Source organism: Enhydra lutris, unplaced genomic scaffold (genome assembly GCF_002288905.1).
Source record: "Enhydra lutris kenyoni isolate GAN:26980312 unplaced genomic scaffold, ASM228890v2 scaffoldscaffold68, whole genome shotgun sequence".
NCBI classification, from domain to species: domain Eukaryota; kingdom Metazoa; phylum Chordata; class Mammalia; order Carnivora; family Mustelidae; genus Enhydra; species Enhydra lutris.
This window is the reverse complement of record NW_019154152.1, coordinates 1,699,244-1,715,053: the sequence shown is the minus strand read 5'-3', so window position 1 is coordinate 1,715,053 and position 15,810 is coordinate 1,699,244. Positions and strand designations below refer to the sequence as shown.

General features: G+C 45.5%; 1 protein-coding gene across 6 annotated transcripts in view; it reads left to right on the top strand.

Annotated features, from left to right (window-relative positions):
- LOC111159431 (TEA domain transcription factor 1) overlaps window positions 1–15,810 on the top strand; it is a 258,170-nt gene that overhangs the window by 237,122 nt on the left and 5,238 nt on the right. For all 6 annotated transcript variants that reach the window (XM_022521891.1, XM_022521893.1, XM_022521895.1 and 3 more), the window contains 2 exons: window positions 5,080–5,220; window positions 9,603–9,755. In XM_022521891.1, coding sequence (XP_022377599.1) covers window positions 5,080–5,220; window positions 9,603–9,755 — 294 coding nt within the window. The remainder of the gene's footprint in view (window positions 1–5,079; window positions 5,221–9,602; window positions 9,756–15,810) is intronic.

The window sequence follows — 15,810 nt, the reverse complement described above, 5'->3', positions numbered from 1 at the left end:
GACAGCTGCTTTGGCCGCATCACTGAGGCCTGGAAACCCAGAGGGATGGGAGCGTGGAGGCTGGACATTTCCAGCAATTGCGCTAACATCACTTTACGGCAAATGCCATTCCTAAACTTCATTCACGTTTTCCAGTTGTGTAGAGGATTGGATGATTTTGTCTGTTTACTTCCATGCTTGGTTCAGATTTTAAGTGTCTGAGTTAGTTATCGTTAGTCGTAACACCGAAGTGAAGAAAGTAAAAAATGGAGCATTTGAACAAAGGGTGGAAAAGAAAGCGCTGTGCCTAGGGACCTGAGGCTCCGTTCTGAAGAAACCTCCCTCATGGTTCTATTACTGATGCAAGTGGGGCTGGATTAGTTGAAAAGAAATAACCTGTTCTGTGGCCTCCCCTGCTGACCCCTCACCCCGTGCTCCTTCCCGCCCCCCTCACACCAAAAACACCAGACTGCTTTTGACTGGTCACCAGGCTTGCAAAACAACTTGGTTGTGTCAAAAATAGTAAGTTTGTTAGGGACACCTGGGTGGCTCAGTCAGCTAAGCATCTGCCTTTGGCTCAGGTCATGATCCTGGGGTCTTGGGATCGAGTCCTGCATCAGGCTTCTTGCTCAGCGGGGAGCCTGCTTCTCCCTCTGCCTGCCATTCCCCCACTTGTGTGCGTGCGCTCTCTCTGACAAATGAATGAATAAAAATCTTAAAAAAAAAAAAATGAGAGGCACCCGGGTGGCTCAGTGGGTTAAGCCTCTGACTTCGGCTCGGGTCATGATCTCAGGGTCCTGGGATCAAGCCCCAAATCGGGCTCTCTGCTCAGCAGGGAGCCTGCTTCTGCCTCCATCTGCCTCTCTGCCTACTTAGGCTCTCTCACTCTCTCTGTCAAATAAATAAATAAAATCTTTGAATAAGTAAATAAAATTAAAAAAATAAAAATAAATAATGAGTTTGTTTAAATAGTCACTGTTTGTTTATGGCCTTCTAAAGCCCTTTCAATGCTGGCAACTTTTTAAGTTTGAAAGGAAGGGAAAGGAATTCCTAGTGTACCTTTCCTGCTGCACCTAAACTCACTATTGCATCCGTGTTGAGAAGCACCAAAATGTTCATCAGTAGAACATGTAGGAATTATTTGAGGATGCATCTGTGTCATGGGAGGATATCTAGCCACTAAAATGTGGGGCTGCCTACATTTTTAAATGGCTTTTCTTTTTAAAATTGATATTCCATATCAGTTCTGTATGAGTTCTAGGATGTAGCTATATATATATAGAGAGAGAGAGAGAGATTTATTTATATTTATATATTTATATATGATATTTTAAAGCAAGGTTTCAAAGAGTGCTTTTTGTGCAAAAAAAGAGGGGATCTGTTATGCTTATATGTATAAATGCTAACAAACTCCAAAAGGGCACTTGGGAGACAGTTAACACTGGTCACCCACCAGTAGGGAGGTTAGCAAGTTTGGGAGTAGAAATAAAATGTACACTCTTTTTCCAGTTTGCCTTTTTTTTTTTTTTTTTTTTTTTTTTTTTTTTTTTTTTTTTTTTTTCTTTTTTTTTTAAAAAAAAAAAAAAAAAAAAAAAAAAAAACTTATTGGCACAAGCTATACCGGAATTATAAGAGCGTAAATCTCACTCCTGAAAAGTACCTGAGCTGTTTCTCAGAGCCTGTGTTGCCAGCTGGTGGTGGAATGAAGCAGAAAAAGTGGTTCTTTTTTTAAAGATTTTATTTATTTATTGGGCAGACAGAGATCACAAGTTGGCAGAGAGGCAGGCAGAGAGAGGGAAGCAGACTTCCCCCCTGAGCAGAGAGCCCGATGCGGGGCTCGATCCCAGGACCCTGAAGATCATGACCTGAGCCGAAGGCAGAGGCTTAACCCACTGAGCCACCCAGGCGCCCCCAAAACAGTGGTTCTTCTTCTTTTTTTTTCTAAGATTTATTTCTTAGAGAGGAGCTGAGGGTGGGGCGGAGCTCAGAGAGAGACAAGAGAGAGACTCTTAAGCAGACTCAGCGCTGAGCACAGAGCCTAACACAGGGCGCAGGGCCATGACCCTGAGCTCGCCAGCTGAGCTGAAACCAAGAGTCAGACGCTTCGCTGACTCCACCACCTGGACGCCCATTGAAGGTCCACCCCTAGTACACGCCCGGTGGCGGCTGCCCTGGAACGTTGGGTGTGATGCCGGGTCAGAGCTCCTGGGCGCTGAGGACCCATGGTGACTTTCTCCCCAGGTGGCTGGGGCTCAGCAGACCCCAGGGAGCACAGGTGCAGACCGCAGTCAGGCTCGGACTCACCACTGCTTGCTACTCTGCTCTTCACGGAGCCGACCTCAAACCCTGGAATGTGAGAAACATGTCCACCTGGGTATTTTTATTCATTTAGAATTTGTGCTCCATATAATTCCCAAAGGCAGAATGTCAGGGAGTGTTACTACCTTGACGGGCAATAGAAAAGTGGACAAGGACAAGTAAAAGCAGATCGTAATCCAGTAAAAGGAGCCCTACACTGGTTGTTAGTCGCTATTAGAAATACCTTGGGATGGGTAATTACTGTAGTTGGGCACTGAATTTAGCTTTGAATTTCTTGGCATGAAGGGAAAAAGGGGGAATATAAAGCCTATGGTTCTTTTTATTTGAAGCCAGAAAATAGGAAGTTTTGCCTTGGAAAAGGGACATTTTCTTGATACTCAATTCAAGAAGGAAATTCAGATGTAGACCCTTATTACAGATACATCTAGGATGACTCAGACCTACCTAGTGGCTAGTGCACGGCAAGGTTTTAAGATCAGCTGGTCGAATGTTCCAGTCAGTCGTGCGGCGGGTCCCCCGTCCCTCCCCAGTCCCCACAGCCCTTGTCCAGACTGCGCCGTCAACCTTCTGATCTGTCCCTTGCCTGTGGTTTCACTCTTTCAGGTCGTCTCCGTGCCGTGCCCACGGTTCCTCTTAGGAACGCAGATCCAGCCATAACCTGTCACTGGGCCCCTCCTGTGCACTTAAAGCTCCTTGGTTTCAGGATCTAAGACCCAAACCCTCCTACCACCCTCTCTCCCCTGCTCCCTCGATCCCAGCCTTTTCTTGGCCTGGTTTCTAGTTATGTGCCCTTTGTGCACACTCAGGGCACGTCCACCTGCCCCGCTCGGTGCTTCTTCATTTGGATCTGAGCTGCCTCATCCTTGGAAACTACCTGAACCCTGAGGTTGGTTCTCGTGGCCCTCTGTGCCTCTTTCAGGAGTGCTCGTCCAAATGGTGATGTCTTCCCCACTCAATTGCAAGCCCTCGGCAGTAAGGACCGGCCCAGGTCTTGCTCAGTCTGGGACCCCCGGCCCCACACCAGTGCCTCGTGGGGAAGAGCAGGTCAGGGGGTATTGGAGAGGAGGGAACCATCCATCAGTGGTCTGGCCACTGTAGTTGTGGGAATCCATTCTTAGAGGGTTTTGAATTGGCTTCTTCTAAAAGCATCATTATCTTCCTGGCTAATCCAGAAGAAAATTAGAACAAAGGGAAATGGTTACAGATGTTTAAGGAAAAAAAGCAAGGTAAAGCCTTTATTTTTAATCACCTTGCATTGGCAAAACTACCTCTCCAGTATTTTTGTTTAAACTTTTGAGTCAAAAGCATCCTACCAGTACGTATAAATGTCATATACATCGTTATGAGAATATTATTGCCATGAAATAATAAGCCATATATGAATGTTGTATACAACTTTAGGGTTTGCATTTAATCCTAAAGTGTTCACCTCCTTTCACGTCTATTTACACTATATTCCTATTTACTAAGTGGGGAGGGGGCTTCTTTATATAGTGCTTCATCGTTAATAAGTCAATACCTGTTCTGTTTCTAAGATGTTCTTTTCATGCATTAAAAAACTTCAAAATTAAAAAAAAAAAAAAAAAAAAGGAGGCCTCCCAGCCTCCCTCTGCAGTGGACACTACACCACATTGAGACGTCTGCCCCTGAAACACAGCTCCGATCACATCACCTCCTTGTGCCAGAACTTTCTAAGGGTCCCTACTTCCTGCAGCATGCGATCCACACCCCTTTTTCAGCCCTTCATAACTCGAGTCCTGGCTGCATTTCCAAACTCACTTTTCCCAGTGGCCTTAGTCCTTGCAGAAGGAGGCACCCGAGGTCCCTTCTGCCCCCAGTGTCTCCTCAACCCATCTCTGCACATCATAACCATTCCATAAGCGATACCCCTGGCTAAAAGTCATGCCTTCCATTGTCTGGACTCTGAGCAACTTTGACGCGGTACTGTTTCTGTCTCTTACAGCTGTTTTATGTGCACAGCTCCCGTCTGTAGTTCTGTATAGTGTCTAGCATGAACCTCACATAGTAGGTAATCATCAAATACCTTAAATGAGTGGGAAATAGTAATTATTTAGCATCTTTATAAACCAGTTTTTTTCTAGGAGCCATTTCCCTTCTGGATGCTATAATTTGTAATAAAGTTTGTTTTCGCATCTATTAATAAGTGGCCAGTCAGCTATAGATCTGTTCTTTTAAATATATGTACAGATTAGGGTGCCTGGGGGGCCCAGTCAGGTAAGCGTCCGACTCTTGATTTCTGCTCAGGTCGTGATCTCAGGGTCCTGGGATTGAGCCTAGTGTCAGGCTCTGTGCTCATCTTGGAGTCTGCTTGAGATTCTCTCCCCGTCCCTCCACTCTTCTCCCCCACCCTCTCAAATAAATAAATCAATAAATAAGCAAAATCTTTAAGTATATCTGCAGATTAGTGACTGCGAAGTCCATTCTGCACTCCTTTCTGCACACATCTCAGAGGCCTCACGGATCTTTATAACAAGGGTACAGTACTAGTCTACACTGAACACAAGAAAGCAAATTGAAATAGATGTGTGTCGCTTGGCCTTTGTGCCAGGGTGACTGCTGGAGTTAGCAAGCTCTTCAAACACTGACCCAGCGGGCCACGGAACTTGTTTCTGGATGAGCGTCACCTCCCTACCTCCTCGAGCCACACCCGCCCTCCACTCAGCCCGCGTGGTTGGAGGTCTCCCAGCCTTCCAGTCCCTGGTCCTGCTTATCGCCATGCCTCTGGCTGTGAGAGGATAACCTCCGTTTCCTTCCCAACAGGCCGACCTAAACTGCAGTATTCAGGACGATGCCGGGGCTTTTTACGGTGTAACCAGTCAGTATGAGAGTTCTGAAAATATGACAGTCACCTGTTCCACCAAAGTGTGCTCCTTTGGGAAGCAAGTAGTAGAAAAAGTAGAGGTAAGTAGGCATCTGTCCAGCGGAATCTTCACTCAAGGGCAGACTGTTGCCTTCCTGTCGGCTTGACATTGGGGCGGAGAGTTTTACTTCCTCTGGCATCTGCTCCTCTCCCTTTCTCCCACCTCTTTCCCCTGTTACCTCTAAAAAGACAGAACGATCTGAAAGCACCTGGAAGAAGATAGGGAGAGGAAGGTCCACGCCAGCCCTCCCTGACCGCGGTTGCCCGCCGTGTGTGGCCAGCAGCATTCGGTCCCGCCCGAGGTGTCGTGGGGTGTGGGAGCAGTGTGGAAGTGGGGGCAGACAGTCCCTGCCATCCATCGGATGGTGTCCTTCCCACCCCCAGGTCCAAGGGCACTTCTAGATATTGTATGTTACAACCGGGGTGGAATTCAGCTGATCAGCCACCTGCCTGCTGTAAAGCTCAGACATCTCACATGGTGGTGGTGCTTTTGCCCTTTCCACTTCTTTAATCCTTTTAAACAGATGACAGCACATACTGGGGTCAAATACCTGTTTACAGCTTTTTATATTTCATGGCCTCCCTCCCTGTCAAAAAAGTGTGGTTTTTTTTTTTTTAACCAGGGCGGGTTGCTTTGTGTGACTGATGTCTTACAGTTGACATTCCACGTAAAGTTGAATTTTTCAGTGTCTTCTGCCCATCCTCTAGTCAATCCATGTGCAGCAAGCAGCTTTGGTTCACGGTGGTCCTGGAGCTCGCAGGTCCCAGATTCTAGGCTCAGTGCGGCAGACTTCATGCCAGGGCATGGGAGAGAGCAGAGGCGATGGGCAGGAGAGCGGGAGCAAGCATGAGGGCATTAAGACTTGGGGCAGAACAGTGAGGACCTGGGATGTCGTGGCCCTTGTAGCTTCCTGAGCACAGACTGGGCCTCCCTAGAATGGTGTTGAGGGGGTGACAGTGAGCCAGAGAGGGTAGAAGAGAGTTGACTAGATGGTTGACGGTACCCGAGGCATCCTGGGCTTCCACTGAAATGGTAGCAGGGGGAATCCAGTAAGATATTCTGAATAGAACTTAGAAACTCAGTGGATATTAAAGATCCACAAGGAGGAAGAGTCAGAGGTCCCACGTTTTGTGTTTGCAAGGACAGTGCTGCCACCAACAGAGATAAAAAAGGAGGGTGCTCAGGAGCACACAGTCGGGATGATTCCAGATGCAAGATGAGAATTTGGAAGACAGGTGAAGCCTGAAAATACTGATGGGAAATCCTGAGCATTCAGGATCACTGAGACTTTGGAAATGGAGAACTAGGTGCAGAGAGCGAATAGCAGCAGAGAATAAGGGTTTAAATTTGGGGAGCAGTAGCCGGCCCTGGAGTGAGCAAAAAGGGAGATAGCGGCAGAGGACAAAAATGGATGTGAGAGGAGGGGAGCCAGCTCAGTGCATGTCTGGGAAGCCCAAGGAGAGGGTAGGCAAGAAGGTGGCCATGTAATCATTGACAGGCTCGGTAGGCCTGCAGCCCAGATGACCTCCCAGATCCTTGGAGGAGGAGGGAGCACAGTTACCACTCAGTGGTTGGGAATGTAGAATTTTCCAGGTCGGCATGGCTGCCGGGTAGCCCCATTGTCAGGCCTCACCTGAGCTGGACCTCCTGCCTGGACAAGACAAACCGGACAAGTTACTCAGTGTCCCAGATTCTAAACTCTTTTTTTTTTCTCCCCCGCGTCGTGTCCTCCAGTAACAGACCCAAAGTCTTCTGTAGTTCAGGGAGCAGGAAAAGATTGCCTTTGGCTGATGAAGGCCCAGGAATTTTCATGGAGAAGGTGGTATGAGTGTGGCAGGTGGAGTTTAGCTTTTAATTCACTTAGAATGTACTTCCCCGTTTGGTGTGAGATGGGCATCTGCTACCGTTTTCTTCCAAGTACACAAGCGTTTGTGTCAAAACCATTTATTAAGTGATTCATTCTTTTCCCACTGAGTAGATCTGAGATCTGTGTCCTTTAAGTCACCGCATATCCCTGGAGCCATTCCTGAAGTCTCCCTGATTCCCCCTCTGTTTATCTCAACAGCGTCCCAGTGCCATGTTGATTTGATTACAGTGGCTTTATAGCACATTCCTCTGCAGGCACAAGTCAATCTGGCTGTTGTTTTCCATATATTTTCTAGGCTAGTAAACAGCATTTATTCTTCAAAAAAATGAGATCACTTAAAAAAAAAAAAAACCCAGTAAAGAAAACCAAAATCCTCGCTTGATCAATCTAATTGTAATTGTACTAGATTTAGACATTATTTTGGGATAAATTGATACCAATACTAAATGTTTCCAGTTGAGAACCTATTTGCATTTCTATCTCATTTATCTTAATAAGATTTTATAGTTTTCACGTATAGGTTTATCCCTTTTTTGTTAAATGTATTCCTAAATAGTATATAATTTGTTAATACAATTTCTTATTTCTGGGTTTTAATTACAAGAAGAGAGGAAAGCTCTTGGTTTTTGCTTATCTATGTTTTACCTGGCCATCTTGCCATATTCTCTTCTTTATCTCCAGTAGTTTTTTCTCCCCCTAGATTCTTGGATTTTCTATGTGTATGTTCATAGCAGCAGCAAAAACAGAAGGCTTTATTTCATCTCCTCTTTTCCAATGTTTTTGCCACCTTTTCTGTTTTGGTTATTTTCTCACCTTCTTTCCATTTGCTAAAACCTCCAACATTGTCATAAAAAGAAGTAGACCGGTGAGTGGTGACTGCTGCCCATAGAGTTTTTGGTGTTTTACCATTTCGGGTTATATACGTTCACTGTTGGATTGTATAAGCGGTCTTTATTTTGTATTTAGGTGCTTTCTTTCTCTTCCCGTTGTACGAGGGTTCTTATTAGTAACAGCTGCAATATTTTATCAAATGCCTTTTCAGCATCTCTTATATGACTTTTCTCCAAGTTGTGGGCATCACGAGTTTGTACCCATCCCATGTAGGAGCCACCACAACATTCCTGAAGAAAGTCCTGCTTTGGACACAGTGACTCTTCTCTTGGCTGTTCTACATAAGATTTTAGCATCTCCTAAGTGATACTAGGACACTCCTCTTTCTAATCTCTTTATGTCCATTAGTTTCACAAAAAGAATTGGGACACCTGCCTATTTCTGTGGCCTGGCATTGTTTGCATAACAATAAGAGTAATTATTCTTTTAGATTTGCATAAAACTCAGCAGTGAAACAATTTGGTCTTTGTACCTTTCTCCGTGGTGAGTCTCTGAACAATTTTTTGGTCACCTCCACCGTAAGGGACCTACTGGAGTTTTCTCCTTTGTGGTTCAATATTAGTAATTCATACTTTGCTGGGAAGTCATCCTCTCCTCTAGGCTTTTTTGCCTTACAGTTACACGAGGTAACCTTTTACAGATCTTCCGATCTCTCCCGTAATTGTGGTTTTGTCTCTTTTCTCTGTTAAGCTTGTGAAGGCTTGATTTTCTTTTGACTTTTTAAAGAAACCAGTTTTTTAATTTATTCTGCCCACATTTTTTATCTCTGTTAACATCTATTTGAGCTTTTATCTTTATTAATTTCCTATTCCTGGTTTCCTTTGGTTTCTTTGTGGCTTGGGTTTATTTTGTGGGTTTTTTGTTGTTGTTTCATTTTTTTTTTTAATTTCAGACATGGTTTAGTTCTATAATTTTTTACCTTTAATTGTGAACTCATGAAGCTGCTTTGTTAAGTTTCCTCCAAGTAGAGCTTCATCAGGTCCCCTAAGTTTTGATGTCAAGTGTTTCCCTTTTCATTACTTTTGAGATAGTTTGTAATTTCCTTTTTAATTCTTCTTTGATCCAAGACTGTCTAGGGATGTGTCTCTTATTTCTCAGTCTTTCCGTGGGATCTTCCATACCCGTATTTTCTTTCTTTTCCATGTTTATTAAAGACATAAATCACTCACAGTCAGGAGTTCGTGATCAGTGTGAAGTAGTTTTTCCTGAGGTAGAGAAATTAGCTGCCAAAGTCGTTGGTCTGTGAGGCCTTATAACAGTGGGGGAGGATTTTCTCTGGACTCTTTGAAGAGTTGTAATTGGCTGGGCCTTGCTCCCCCACATCTCCAGGCAGAAAATCACTAAGTAGGTGATTATATTTCTTTCTGACCTTTGCTTTCTTTTCTTTCTGACCTAGACAACCCTTCTCTAAAGCTCTCTTGTTTCCACTGTTTTTTGTTTTTTTTTAAAGTTCCCAGAAAAGTAATGGATTTCTGAGTATGGCATTAAGTTTGGAGATAGGATTTCTTTTAAAATAAGTACACTGTGTAACTAGTACAACAGCATCTAGCAGATGACTTCTGTTGAAAAAGGAAAAGAAAAATGCTTTTGAAGGCAGTAACAGCGTTTTCATGTATCTTGAAGTCCAAAGTGTAAACGTGCTCAACTCCTTTCTCCCCTCACAGACGGAGTATGCAAGGTTTGAGAACGGCCGATTTGTGTACCGAATAAACCGCTCCCCAATGTGTGAATATATGATAAACTTCATCCACAAGCTCAAACACTTACCGGAGAAATACATGATGAACAGTGTTTTGGAAAACTTCACAATCTTATTGGTAACTGTTTTGCCTCTTTCTTCTTGTGGCTGACACAGTCCGACGCTGGAGGGGAAGGGGGCAGGAAGGTGACGGGGTGTAGGGGTGCTGAGCAGGCTGTGGGAAGATCACCATTTGAATCCACAGCACCCAGGGCAAAAGCTAGGGCTCTGCTTGGGCTCAAGTCTCTAGAAGAGACAGGGTCTCATCTGGTGAGGCTCATTAGCTCTTTGAAGCTCAGGAAAACTGGAATTCAGGTGGGTCAGTTCAGCTGCACGTTAGAAAGGCGTGAGGAACTTCTTAAAATACTTTAAAACTTTTAAAAGCCTGACACCAAGGCGGCATCCTAGATCGACGAAATCAGGACCTTTGAGGAGAGAAGCCAGGCGTGAATACTTATCGTTCTCTAGGTCATTCCAGTGTCAGCCCCGCGTGAGTCCCAGCCACCGAGTAGGCAGATAGCAGATGAGACAAAAACTGAGTCAGTGGGTTCGTACTTCAAATACACCTTGACTCATTTCACGAAGGATTGCAAGGCCCTATAAGAAGTCATGCGCACTAAGATCGCAAAATACAAACCCTCGGCACCACAAGAAATGGAAATTAGAATGTCATGACCTGAAAATAGTCCCCATAGGCTGAAGAGTATGGTCAAAGCTTGGACAGCTAAAGGGAAAGTAAAAGCAGTGGTTGGTGCCCAGAGTCCATGATGGGAGAAGTTTCCTGTGCCCCTGGTCAGTGTTGGAGAGTAGGGGCGGATCCCCTCATGTTTAACTTTAAAACAAATTTCTCATCGGGGCTCCGTTTGGATACTTGGGAAGAAGGTTATAAGAACAGCAATGTCCTCAAAAATCTGCCTACAAAATACGTAGCAAGGGGTTTTATTAGGCTCATTTTTGAAAAAAAAATTTAATATTCCTTGACTTAAGCGAAGGAAAAATGCCAAAACAAAACTTAGAAACAGGATTGCTCAAAGGGCACAAGACAGTATCACGGTCACATACTCAGCCCTCTGAAGCCCTGCTTTGTTACGCTGTTACTAGGATTGAGAACTAGAATACTTAGAGCAGAAGTTCTTGACCCAGAGGTTTTGGACTCATGGCGACTAGAGTTCACCATCTGTGGTGTGCTACTTTAAAAAAAAAACAAGCAAAAAAACCCCCAACTATCCCCACCCTCCCCCCCAAACCCTGATTTATTAGCATTTCCCCATTTCCATGGTATAAATATATCCTCCATGGTCAATTTCAAGGTACCAGTGGGCTGTCCGGCTCATAAAATTCCTTCGTATTTAACTTGCCAGAGCCAGAGGGACCCAGTTTCCTCACAACAGTATAAAAACTGAATAAACAAAACTTAAAAAAATTAAAATCCTAATGCATATCAGATTCACACAGGAATTTTTTTTTTAATATTTTATTTATTTGTCAGAGAGAGCACAAGCAGGCAAAGTGGCAGGCAGAGGCAGAGAGAGAAGCAGGTTCCCCACTGAGCAGAGAGCCTGATGTGGGACTCGATCCCAGGACCCTGGGATCATGACCTGAGCCGAAGGCAGTGGCTGAACCGACTGAGCCACCCAGGCATCCCCACACAGGAAGCTTTTAAAAATTCGGGGGGGGGGGGGGGTAGGGCCCACAGGGCCCACCCAGCATCGCCATTCTTGTTTTATTTTAATGGCTCCCCGGGTAGTTGAGACCTGCAGCTCAGGGGGATGGCAGTGAGCTGCGGGGAGTCTCAAGTCCACAGACACGTGATGGGCATACAGTTGGCTGACAGATAATTGTGCGTGTAATTTTCATTTATTCCTGAGAGAGAATCCCAGTGGATTCTCTGGCATGTCCATAGGAGACTAGCAATCTGGGGGAAACTTTGGAAAACCTGTTCTTTACCAAGAACAGGTTATTGTTTAATTAGTATTGTTTACCGAGAATATTATTGATTAGTATCCTGTTCTGTAATGGTTGTTAGTGAAAACGGAGCAGATCCTGGTTTGGGGTGCTGGCGGGTCCCTGACCTACGGCTGGTTTCTGTTGCTAGTTAGGAACAGGGGACTTTGTGCTCAGATGGGCAGAAGGTGAGTGTGTCGTACCTTGGTGTGGACAGTTAATAGCCTTAGGAATTCACCCAAACTCTCTGAGTGAATGGCCAGCCCATCTCTCTTGGAAGCAGTCTTAGCTGTCCTTACAAACCAGTTCTGAGTCTGTGTCAGCATTTTAAGGACTATGCCCTCCATCCCTACCCCTGCCTCACAGAGCACAGCTGAGGAAAAGAAGGCCGGGAAGAAACTCAAAGCATCTATTTAGCCACAAAATCCATGAGACCAAATCAGTAGTTCTCCTTGAACATGTGACTTCAAGCAGCCTGGCTATCCAGAGAGAGCATTACTTTAATTCCAGAATTTATCATTAAGCAACTAGAAAAATTCCTTTGCTGTGATGAATTAGTAGCTCTCAGTAAATATTTGCTAGAAATTTAGCATTTAGAAAAGCTGAAATTATACCAGAACTCCTGGATTATGGAATGAAATCAACTCGTTGAGAAAGGAAAGAGAGTACTTTTCAGCTCTTCCTTGGGGGCGGCAGGGGGAGATGTAGGAACACAGCCAGGATGGCAGCTGCTGGACGTAGTTGCAGGCATTTTACTAGGTATTGGATTACAAAGCCTGTGTCAGCAAGACCAGTTCCAGACCCTGCTGGCCAGTGAGCTAAAGTCTTTGATTTCAACAGGATGATACAGAAATTGAGGTGAACCTGTAAATGCAGGGCCTGAGTGACAATATCCAGACAGACTGAGGAAGACTGTCACTGAATTACAGGCCAAGTGTTCCCGTTGTCTTTGGAATTGCATTCAGACATACATACATACAGGTTGCTAGAAACATTTTTTTCTTTACTTTTTTTGAATCTTAATCATGAAGTCTAGGACATATTCAGGGCACCTGGCTGACTCAGTCGGTAGAGCAGGGAACTCTTGGTCTCAGGGTTACGAGTTCAAGCCCCGTGCTGGGCCTGGAGGCTAAAAAAGAAAAAGATAAATAGAACATAGTCTTTCCTAGAGAGTTTGCAAGACAGTAAGGCAGATCATGGAGGCTCCAGGCACGGTGCTAAATCCTTTGTAAATGTGATATTATGAAATTCTCACTGCAGACTATGAGGTCGTATTTATTCCCATTTTATGGGTAAGGAGTGTTAGGCCTCCCTGAGGTCACAGAGCTGGTGACAGATATAAACGAAGACTTAGAAGGATAGGAAAGCTACTTTGCGGCTATTTCATGATCACGCAGTCAGAAGACTGGGGTTTAAGATGCAGCTCTACTTAATGACATTGGTTTGGATAAGTCGCTGAACGTCTCTAAACTCAGTTCCCTCCTCCACTTATAAACAAAATGCTCTCTAGATGCCCCACCTCAGAGGTTGTTGAGAATATTTGCTTTCATTCAGCTAAACTGTGGAGAGATTATAATCGCTGTCAGGGTGCAGTGCAGGCAAAACAGTGCCTATTCCAGAGCAAATCTTGGCCTGCTCCAGGGAAAGAGGCAGGTGAAGAAGTGGTTACAGTACATTCATACAATGCTTGCCTGTGGTATTCTTGGGAAACAGACACCTGGGCGTACAGAGTATTGAATGGGGCATCCTCAAGGCATGTAAACAGCTGGTGCTTAAGTTACCTTGATGGGTAAACAGACATGTTTCAGATTTACCAAGAAAAGCGCTGTCTCATGGGTGTGTACTTACATGTCAGGGGCTGAGATGTAAACTAGATGGGGGTGGGGGGCAGCCATCTTGGAAGCCCCTGAGGGAGGCAGGTGCTCCTCAAGCAATCGCAAAATGGATGTAAACCACACGGAGGCTGGTGGCTGACAGAGGGCGGTACATGGTGCCCAGAGAGCGGATGCCAGGAGTATTTGACCTGAGGAGGGAGGTCAGAGAAGGCTTCCCTCAGGCAGAGATAGAGGAGGCATCCCTGCCAGATGACTGGGTAAGAGGGTAGAGAAAAGTACCACAGGTGGGCGGGCAGGTGGGAGGACTAGAAATAGGCTGGTGTGGCTGGTGTGGAAAAAGATAGAGGAAAGCAAGGAGCAGGTAGCTGGCTGGGTAGGAACAGCCAGATGAGGCTGGAGCTCCTGGGCCTTACTGGCTGGAGAGTTTGGAAGTTGAATACAGGCCATGGGGGTTGTTAAGCAAGAGGGCATTCTTGTCAGAGTTGTATTGTTCACAGGGTCATTGTGGCTGCTGTGTACTGGGAGTAGGAAGGGGCAGGGTGGCTCCGGTGGGGGAGGCCAGGTGCTTTGCTGGTACCCTGGGCCATGGCAGTGGTAGAAGGCATGGGATCAAGGACTGTTCCGGAGGTAAGAATAGCAGGATGTGGCATTTCTTTTTTATTTTATCTTTTTAAGGATTTTATTTATTTATTTGTTAGGGACACAGCGAGAGAGAAAACACAAGCAGGGGGAGTGGGAGAGGGAGAAGCAGGCTTTCTGCTAAGCAGGGAACCCGATGCAGGACTCGATCCCAGGACCCCGGGATCATGACCTGAGCTGAAGGCAGACGCTTAACTGACTGAGCCACCCAGGCACCCCAGGGCATGGCATTTCTTTGCATATAGGGACAGAGAGATTTCCAGGACAGAAGGCCTGCATGCTTAGAGTCTTCTATTTGTGAGGGAAGGGGCAGGAAGTAAGACTAGGAAGGAAGGAAGTGGGAACCAGTATTTAGTCAAATCTTTACTACCCAGGGAAAAAAAAAGGTCAATAATCTATTACTTTATCCATTCCTTGTCTAGAGCAGCATGGCTTCATGGTTAGGGAAAAAGGTCTTCGAAGTCAGAGATACGTTTCTTCGGTGACAGTTGTGTACCCTTTGGTCCACTCCCTGGCCTCACTTGCTGTCAGAGGGAGGTGACCGGGCACCCATTCATGAAGTTGTGCTATTATACCAGACAGTGTGTGTGAAGCAGTTCGTACCGAGCGGGTGTACGCTACGTAGTTAATGTATGTTGACTATTATGTCGCTCTTCATTCCTTCCACACGGTTTTTTTTAAGATTTTTTTTTTTTTTTTTAATTTATTTGACAGAGATCACAGGTAGGCAGAGAGGCAGGCAGAGAGAGACGAAGAAGCAGGCCCCCTGCTGAGCAGGACCCTGGGATCATGACCTGAGCCAAAGGCAGAGGCTTTAACCCACTGAGCCACCCAGGCTCCCCGCTCCACACACATTTTTATTAAACAACTGTTTTGTGCCAAGCTAGTTACTAGGAAACACGGCCCCCGTTCTTCAGGAACTTAGAGCCCACTGAATGACATGGATGTTTAAAAAAAAAAAAAAAAAACCACAAATCTGTGTGTACTTACAGACTGTACTATGTGCCCTGATGGGACAGTTAAAAGTGTGTGAGTTTGTATTCTTCAGTCAAGGGCCATACACTCGGATGCCTTGAGAGTAAGGGAATTGGAATGGGTGAAGCGGCCCACAGTGCTGGGGCGGGGGGGAGTGACATGCTGGCCTAGGCCCTCAGATTCACAGTGTTTGAAGACACTAAGCTGTCTTCAGGCAAAACACACACACAACAGCATCACTGAAACTGTGGGGAAGTGAGCTAGATTTGCTTTTTTTGGAAAGTTACTTCTGAGAACGGCTCTGGGAAGCAGGCAGGGTCCAGTGGGGAGGGGCCACAGGGACCTGGGTCAGATCTGGTCACTCAAGGGAAGAACGCAGGCTAAGGCCACGGGCGCGAGGAGGAGAGAGCTGGAGTCCAGTGACTTGAACCAAGAGGGGAAGCAGATGAATGTTTCAGAGTACGTTTTGAAAGGTAAAGCCTGTGTGCATGGAAAGAGGGATCATTTAATGTGATTCTACCACTGTGCCTTACTCACTCAGCGTCTAGGGTACTGAGTCCCAGCACAGCCGGTTAAAGTGCTGAGCTAGTATTCGTGGAGCTCGCGTCTCTCGTGAGCTGTTGTGAAACAAATCTAGTAAAAGTTTAAGAATAAGATAGGAAGCAATTCCTAAGGTAAACGACTGTCTTGTGGGACAGGATTCTAGAAAATGGTCTTTGTTGTAAAGAAATCAACCCTCCT